At 37.5% G+C, this 9,093-nt stretch overlaps 1 protein-coding gene across 14 annotated transcripts in view; it reads left to right on the forward strand.

Moving 5' to 3' along the window:
- Hnrnpr (heterogeneous nuclear ribonucleoprotein R) overlaps nt 1-5,904 on the forward strand; it is a 31,853-nt gene extending 25,949 nt beyond the window's left edge. For 13 of the 14 annotated variants that reach the window (XM_087549566.1, XM_087549570.1, XM_087549574.1 and 10 more), the window contains 3 exons: nt 1,219-1,368; nt 4,387-4,508; nt 4,630-5,888. In XM_087549566.1, coding sequence (XP_087405692.1) covers nt 1,219-1,368; nt 4,387-4,508; nt 4,630-5,239 — 882 coding nt within the window. In that variant the 3' untranslated portion in view covers nt 5,240-5,888. 14 annotated transcript variants of the gene reach the window in all.
- The last annotated feature ends 3,189 nt before the right edge of the window (nt 5,905-9,093 follow it).

Raw genomic sequence — 9,093 nt, forward strand, 5'->3', positions numbered from 1 at the left:
TTTTTGACCTCCACAGTAACCTCAGCTCTATATATGTATTGAGTTATTTCTGATCTTCTGTTCTAAGTATAGTAAGTAAGTGTGTACCATGTGTGCTGATACAGGGCAATTATGTTGTAGACAGACACTTAGGAGAGACTTGTAGTCAAAGGGTAAATGCAGTTATTAAGATAGTCCCGTGCTTTTTATATATGGTGTGCCTTATACTTGACGAGATAGTATATGTATTTTGCTCACTGCTGTTAATAGTTTGTTTCTATTACTAAGTTTATGGTTGAGTGTTTAATTATAGGGCTTTACATGTATTTATTTATGAATCATGTAGTCATGAGTTTTGCCTATTTTTTCTTATTTTTCTGATGCTTCTCTGGTGTAAGTTGCTATTTTTTTTTTCTCCATATTTGTCACTTGCCTTCTGACTTTGTTTATGCTAGTTTTGCCGTACGCCACCGCTCTCGTTAGGTAGTGCCATTCCTTCATTCGCACTCTGGGTTTTAAGTTATGAGCTGTTTCACATCTATGCTTTATTTGTATTTACGAATTTTAAAATTTTAATTTTTTTTAAGATTATAACTGTTATCATTTCTCCTTCTCTCATACCAACCAACCCTTTATAAACAAATCACCCTTGTTTTTCCTGTAACATACAGCCCCACATTACTTTTTTACGCTTTTGATCTGTTTGTACTTTATCTTGGTGTATAGTGTAGAAAATGGGCCAACTTCTTTCTTCATTGATGTCACTCTGACTAAATGATTTAAGCATTGTAGTTTGTTTCTGTCATTTTTTTCTTTCTGCCCTTCTTCCCAGCCCAAGTAAATCTTTTCTTGTATAGTTTTTACATAACTATCCACAGTTTTAGGGGTAAAAACAGATAAACTCGTTTTGGGGGGGGGGTCCTTTGGAGCCATGATAAATTTGTGAATTAATGATACTTTTATGTTGGTGCCTGTCTGATAGGTTCTGTTCAGTGGTAGCTGTTCTGTTGGGACAGACAGAGGCAAGAGCCAATAGTTTATATAACTTGGTTATTTTTTTTAAAAGCTATAGAAAAGTGGTGACTGATGTGAGAATCTTTTCATCATTGCATGTTTCTCAGACTACATTTTTAGACTTGCTGCTTTAGAGAAGAAAAGCCAACTTTTTGAAGACAAGAAGTAGTATTTTAAGATTTGAGCTAAAACTTAAGAGTAGCAATTTTGTGTTTTTGCTATTAGGTAAAAGTTTTATTTGTGAGAAACCTGGCTACTACAGTGACAGAAGAAATACTAGAAAAGTCATTCTCTGAATTTGGAAAACTGGAGAGAGTGAAGAAGTTGAAAGATTATGCATTTGTTCATTTTGAAGACAGAGGAGCTGCTGTTAAGGTAGGAACTTTGTATTCTTTGCTGTTTGTTTCAAACTTGGTAGACACATAAAGTAACTATTTGAGATTGTAAAATTATGAATACATGTGTATATCTATGTGAGGGTCTGTTGTGCACACACTGAGCATGCAGGTGCCCAGTGATGTTCAGAAGAGGGCACTGGATTCCCTAGAGCTGCAGGTACAGGCGCTTGTAAACTATCCAGTGTGAGAACCAAACTCTGGAAGAACCTTTTAACCTGAGCCACTGCTCTAACCCCATAAAGTAGCTTTAAAACAGAAATAAAGTTGGTGTTTAGTAGTGTGTATGTGAGTGATTCTGTGAATTGCTGTAGTCTGAACCTAGGACCTCATAAATAAGAAGCAAGTGTTTTTCCTCAGAGCCACACCCAAATCTAGTCTTTACCCTTTTTATTTTTTTTGCAAAAAAAGGGTAAAGTGTACCATACTATGCAGTATCAGGCAAGTTAACTCTTCATTTCTGGTGTGTTCATTGATTGATTTTATTTTGTGTTTTGAAGCAGAGCTTCTTTCTCTACATAGCTCAGTGTCCTGGGGTTCATCATGTCCACCCGGCCATCCTTGAACTCACAGTGGTCCACCTGCCTCTTTACTTCCAGGTGCTGGGATTAAAGGTGTACACCACAACCGCAGCTCTTAATGGGCAGAGTTTTTAATTTCTTCTTATTCTTTTTTCCTTCCTTAGCTGGAAAATCAAGACTACTTTTGTAGTCTTTTATGTATATATGAGATCAGGAAAATGAAATACTAAGCGAGTCAAACATTGTTCTTTTTCACGTTCTCTGTTGATGGTTGTCCTAGTTAGGGTTTCTATTCCTTTGATAAAACTTCATGACCAAAAGCAACTTGGCTAAGAAAGGGTGTTTTTGATCTAAAAGCTTGTAGTTGATCATCCAGGGAAGTCTGGGCAGTAACTCAAGTGGAGGCATGCTGTTTGTTTTGGCTTGCTCAGCCTGTTCATAGCAGCCAGGACCACCAGCCCAGGAGTAACACTTCCCAAAGGGAGTTGGCCTCCCCCACAGGTTAATCTGAAGAGAGCATCTTCTCAATTGAAGTTCTTCTAAGAGACTAGCACGTGCTGACATGGACCAGCACAGTGGTATACTAGTAACTTTTGATTTGAACATTTATTTCACTGTCTAGGTTGCTGCTTTAAAGTAGGACTTACAGAATCACTGGCCAGTACAGGGTTTTGTTTGTTTTCTGTAGTACTGATAATCAAAATCCAGTACCACAGAGCAAACATATTAGACATTAGCTTGTTACTTGAGTTCTAGGTCTAGTATAGAATTAATTACTTTGCTTTCTGCTGGTGTCTTTTGAAGTACTGATTATAAAATTCATAGTTTAGGCCAGGCAGTGGTTTGTCCCTTTAATTCCAACATTTGGGAGGCAGAGGCAAGTAGATCTCTGAGTTTAAGGGCAGCTTGGTTTACAGAGTGAGTTGCAGGACAGCCAGGACTTCACTGAGAAACCCTGTCTTTAAAAAAGAAACAAGCGAACAAAAAAGTATAAAATTCATAGCTTAGTGTACAACTCAGTTTTCTTCTAATGGTATAGAACACACTTGCTAAATTTATATTATACTTTACAGATACTACTTTTGACTTTGGTACTAAATAATTAGGTGAGTTTGTAGGAAATATTTACAAGAACCAATTTGATGGTTTAAATAAAGAAGCCTGTGAAATTATAAACTTTCTAGTGTAGGAACTGGGAAGTATCCTGGATGGTCAGGGTAGGTAGAGCATTTTTGATTATGAAAGTCATCATGTTTCTTTGTGTTGATGGTATGTGGTGCTGGGCTTCAAACTCACATACTAGGTGTGTTGCCAAGAATCTACAAGTCCTGAAACAGCAGGGTGCTTTTCACTGAAGCTGTCCTGTAGCTCACTGTAGACTCGGCCTAGCACGTACAAAGCTCTGTGCTTAATATCCAGCACTTAAACACACGCGCCCAAATAAGTGGTCTCCTCAAACATTTGGGAGGTGGAGACAGGTAGCGATCTGTGAGTTGCCGGCCAGCCCGAGAAGCTGTCCTTAAACAGGTGGTTGCTTAAGGCTTCATTGGCCTTTTCTGTGCTCTGCTTTCAGTTTGGGCACAGCAAATCCTGTGCTAGATGTGATCCTAATCAGTGTTCTGTTGGGTTTCACAGACAGCTGTATGCACCTCATCTTTACGTTTCACATTCTTGAAATATCTGTGCAAAACTTAGTACCACATTTTTATTGATAATCTGGAAAGTTGGGTTGTTTTTTTTTTTTTTTTTAAAGAAAACCTTTAGATTTACATATTTGTTTTATGTGTATGGGTGTTTTGCTTGTGTGTATATGTACCACATGTGTGCCTGGTGCCCTCAGGAGATAGCATCAGATCCCTTGGCATTGGGGTTAGGGATGGTTGTGAGCCTCCATGTGGGTGATGGGAACTGAGCCATCTTCTGGCTCCTCTTTTGCCTTCTAAAATGAAATGAGAAGGCATTGCTTTTTGTTCTCCACAGTAATTTATGTATAAGACATAAGGGGAAGGACACAGCTCTTTCTGGTTAGGTTGCTCTTAGAGGTTAAAGTAATTATAAAATGCGTACTAAGACACCATATGTCTATACTTTTTCAAGATTTTTAAAAAATTTATGTGTATAGGTGTTTTGCTTGCATGTCTGTCTGTCTGTCTGTCTGTCTGTATTATGTACATGCATGGGCATCGCATTGTTGGAACTGGTGGTATAGATGGCCATGTTACCTGGGAATGGAGCCCAGAGTTCTCTGGAGAGCAGTATGTGCCCTTAACTGTTGAGCCAGCTCTCTACTTCCCCATTTATACTAAGTTTTAAAATACTGTTTCTTTTATTATTATTATTATTTTTTGGTTCTTTTTTTCGGAGCTGGGGACCGAACCCAGGGCCTTGCGCTTCCTAGGTAAGCGCTCTACCACTGAGCTAAATCCCCAGCCCCAAAATACTGTTTCTTATACAATAAACCTACTTTTGTAATTTAGGCTATGGATGAAATGAATGGAAAAGAAATAGAAGGGGAAGAAATTGAAATTGTCTTAGCTAAGCCACCAGACAAGAAAAGGAAAGAGCGCCAAGCTGCTAGACAGGCCTCCAGAAGCACTGCGTGAGTTTATATTTTATTATTTGAATAAAGAATACCTTGGTAACAGATCAGATTAATAAAGTCAAGAAGAATCTTAAAGTAAACTGACTTGTTTGTTTTCTTCCTTCCCTCCATTTGCTAGGTATGAAGATTATTATTATCACCCTCCTCCCCGAATGCCGCCTCCAATGAGAGGTCGAGGTCGCGGAGGGAGAGGTGGATATGGCTACCCTCCAGATTACTATGGTTATGAAGACTACTATGATGATTACTATGGTTATGATTATCACGACTACCGTGGAGGCTATGAAGATCCCTACTACGGCTATGATGATGGCTATGCAGTAAGAGGAAGAGGAGGAGGAAGGGGGGGGCGAGGTGCTCCACCACCACCAAGGGGGCGGGGAGCACCACCTCCAAGAGGTAGAGCTGGCTATTCACAGAGGGGGGCACCTTTGGGACCACCAAGAGGCTCAAGGGGTGGCAGAGGGGGTCCTGCACAACAGCAGAGAGGCCGTGGTTCTCGTGGAGCTCGGGGCAATCGAGGGGGCAATGTAGGAGGCAAGAGAAAGGCAGATGGGTACAACCAGCCTGATTCCAAACGTCGTCAGACCAACAACCAACAGAACTGGGGTTCCCAACCCATCGCTCAGCAGCCGCTTCAGCAAGGTGGTGACTATTCTGGTAACTATGGTTACAATAATGACAACCAAGAATTTTATCAGGATACTTATGGGCAACAGTGGAAATAGACAAGTGAGGGCTTGTAAACGATTCTGTCAAGATCCGATTGGCTCTAGATCTACATTCTTCAAACAAAATTGGCGTAACTGTTTCATCTTTAAGTAGCAGTTTGCTGCCATTTGTATTCAGCTGAAGAAGTCACTCTTGTGTATATTCTCAAGGCTTCTTATTTTTCTTCTTTTCTAAATGCTCTCGGACATTACTGGGCTTGCAGAGGTCCCTTATTCTGGGGTCACAATGCTTTTACCGTTCCAAGCTTCATCCTAGCTTCAGAACAAACTGTAAATCATGATTTTGCAGAGCCTTTGGTTTGGACAGTTCTGTGTTTTGGATGTGGAATAGATTACATAGGAGTATGACGTATGCTGTAAATAAAAGTACAACAGTACTTTGTCTCAGTACTTTTAAGGAATTAAAGCAAACAGACTTAAGTTTCCTTGTATTGAAAATAACCTATGACTGTATGTTTTGCATTCCTAGAAGCAGGTTAACTGTGTTTTTAAATTGTTATAACCACACCTTTTTGAAATCTGCCCTACAAAATTTGTTTGGCTTAAACGTCAAAGCCGTGACAATTTGTTCTTTGATGTGATTGTATTTCCAATTTCTTGTTCATGTAAGATTTCAATAAAACTCAAAAATCTATTCAAAACATCACCTATTTCAAATTCAATTGTGTCCTAAAAACATTATTTTATTCGTAATCCTTGAAGGAATACTGTTTTCAAAGTAGAACTGCCTATGTGAGTGATCAAATTCATGAAAAATTTCTCGTCTATTCCATCATGTATTGTGGATATTAGATTTGAGGATTATTCTAAATTCACATATTCCAAATACCATTTCATTGATTGTGTTCTCTCATAATCTCTTCTAATTTTGAAATTTTATCCTTAAAGAAAACAAACAGACTCATATGTTTTTGAACAGGTATTGGATAATTTTTATTAAAGCAAAATGGAGCTGGGGAAGCACACTACAATTTGTTTTGACCTACATTCTTTCAAATCAAGGATAATTGTGACTGAAGACCTTATTTGCTGGATAAGTAAATGCACATACAGAGACAACTTAGGACTGTGATGCCATTTGCACTGTGGACTAGACGCAGTTTTAGGGCTCATGATCCCCTGTTTCACTAGTTTGGGACTGTGATCCCTGTTGCTGTGTAAACTTGCTTTGGGAAGCAGTCACGCCTTTGAAGAGACTTTTAAATATCAAGTGGTCATGTCTCTGGCTTTCCGCTAATACCTCTTTTACATTTTTACCATGTCTGTTGGCTAAGTTTTTGTTGGCCAAGTGATGACGTTCTCTATCTCCTTGCTTCTTTTAGAAATTCCAATTTATTCTAATGACTTTGCTAAGTGAAAAGAGCAGAAGAATGTAAACTTTCTTTGAAAATTTTTTTTCCTTTTGGTGCTGGGAATTGAACCCAGGGACTGCACACGTGCTACCAGTGAGTTGTATCAATAACCCCCGTAAAATGTTTTAAAGTATATAACATAAGCCACTGGGGACAGTTAAAATGGACTATCCCTTGTTTGATGCTCTGTACCTGTTTGGTGTCTTTTGTGATCCCAGTCTTAGGTTTCAGAATCGTAAGCCACTTGCTCCTTGTCACACAGTCAGTCACACTTCTGGTCTCAGGGCTTCACTTTGAACTTTAACATTTGCTGATGAAAGCCAAATGCCACATTTCTTTTTCAGAGTTTATTCATAGCACACTAATTTAACAAGCTTTATTAAGAAATTATGTGGCCTGTTGTAGTTAAGTTAGAATAGATGTTAGTTAAGGGTTAGATTATAGTTTTTTAATTTTTCTAGTGCCCATGTTTACAAATAAGGAGCAGATACTCTTTAAATGCTGCTTTTAAACTTAGAATAATTCGAAGCCTTGAGTGTAAATTAGACTTAAAGCACTAATTTTTTCTTGTAAAGAAAAATATATATAAGTAAAAGTTGCATTTCCCCCCTAAATCCATGTAACTGGCTCTCAAGGTTTCCCAGCAAGTGGGGTCAAACCTGACTGAGCGTGACCCCTAGAATCCACAATGGAAGGAGCCCCAGTTGTGTATAGCACACTTATGCAAGTCAGAGGACACGTCACAGAAACATAATGGACTGATTAAAAATGTTTAATTAGGTGTTAGTCATAAAGAATATTATGAAAGGAAGTAGAAATGATTCTGAAAATGTAATTTACTGTGCTTCTGCCAATAACCCTAAAATACAAACTAGTAAAACTTCACATTCCATTTCAAAATTCTTTAATTCTCTGTTTCAGATTTTAAGTGGGCCATTCCTATTCTGTTCCTTTCGATAATTAAAAATATATCTGCAGAGATTTCCTTTAATCTTTGCTTTATAAGTTTTTACCTATTTAAAAGTCAGTGACCCTATATAAAATTTCACTTTAGAGCTTTCCTGTTTGATGTCATAAGAGTTATTCCTTGCAGTATTCAGTAAAAGGATAAACCCAGTGCTCAACTTGTCACAGACATTGAACAAATGTCAATCAAGGAAAGTTGGAAATTTACACTAGGGAGTTTTTGTTTAAGAAGTGACCAGGCACAGATGAGGCGTTCTGAGGGACATGGCTTCCTATTCTACCTTTCCATCTTTTTTTCTCCCCACCCAATGTAGTCGACGAAGCTTTATTCACGAGCCTGTCAGATTGAGTGAGTGTTGGGAGGTAATGCCTATACTGAGGTACACCTCTTTGTAGGCATCCTCCTAACAGTAACAAGAATATTCCTTCCCCATAATGGAATGCAAATTTTTATTTGATCACTCATTTATAGCAGTTGTTTAAATGCATATATTTATATGAAAGTGTTCTAATTAAAAACAAAAAAGTTCTAATAAGTTGCCAGATTCCTAATTAAATTTGAGTTTTACCTGATCAAAAGATAAGGAAAATGAGTTTTGGTTTTAAAGTTCCTTTAAAAAAAAAAAGTACAGCAGAATTGTTTTTCATTTTTCTTAGTTACTGGGATGATTCTGCAAAAGAAAGCCCAATGCTTTCTCCTAGTTAAAAATGATTTTTCTCATTGATTTTGGTTTAGGATATGAACCCTCTTATAAAAGTTAGCATGCATCAAAATTAATTCTGTATTTTTTAAAGTGTAGAAGAGAAAGGACATAAAATTCTACTCCTATCATAAAGCCTTATAAAATTATTCTTGAAACTCATTACATCATTTGCCTCCTGCCCATTTAAATATGATCATACCTATGTTTTATTAATTGTGTATTATTTGTAAAACCAAACCCTTCCAGTAAATACTTGCTATAAGGCTATTCCTTGTTTGTTTTAAAGATTTGTAAATTTGTTAAAAGTTTGCCTTTTCAAAGAGAATCTTACTGTCTTGAGCTGTTCTCAGGCCAGTCAGTTGTACCTATTGTTTGCACTCCTTTGATTATCTGGCATTTCCTAAGTGAGCGGTGAGGAGAAAGCCTTATAGAAAGACTGCACTGGACGTAGAAATGTGTTTGTTTCTCTGAAATGGAGCTTCTGTTAACTGAGCAGTAGAGTTGTGGTAGAGCCAGTGGATTACATGACTGACTGCAAAGTCCAGAGTACCAGATCCTCGAACCAAATGTCTTTCCTTCTGCATTACGAGTTTGTAGATCAGATCTTACTTTTGAAACCCAAACACAAAGCTTTAAAAATAGTAGTTCACTTAATATATTGGTCAGTAATTTAATATTAATATTTAATTAGAAGTAGTTACTGTTATTCTAAAAATATTTTTCTTTTAAAAATATATGTTTATATGTGTGTTTATATTCACTGCTGTTGTTAGTATTTTGAGGTTACCAGAAGCTCTGGTTTTGCTTTGGTTTTGCTTTTTTTATCATT

The sequence above is a fragment of the Rattus norvegicus genome, chromosome 5 (assembly GCF_021556685.1).
Source record: "Rattus norvegicus strain SHRSP/BbbUtx chromosome 5, alternate assembly SHRSP_T2T, whole genome shotgun sequence".
In the NCBI taxonomy this organism is placed as follows: Eukaryota; Metazoa; Chordata; class Mammalia; order Rodentia; family Muridae; genus Rattus; species Rattus norvegicus.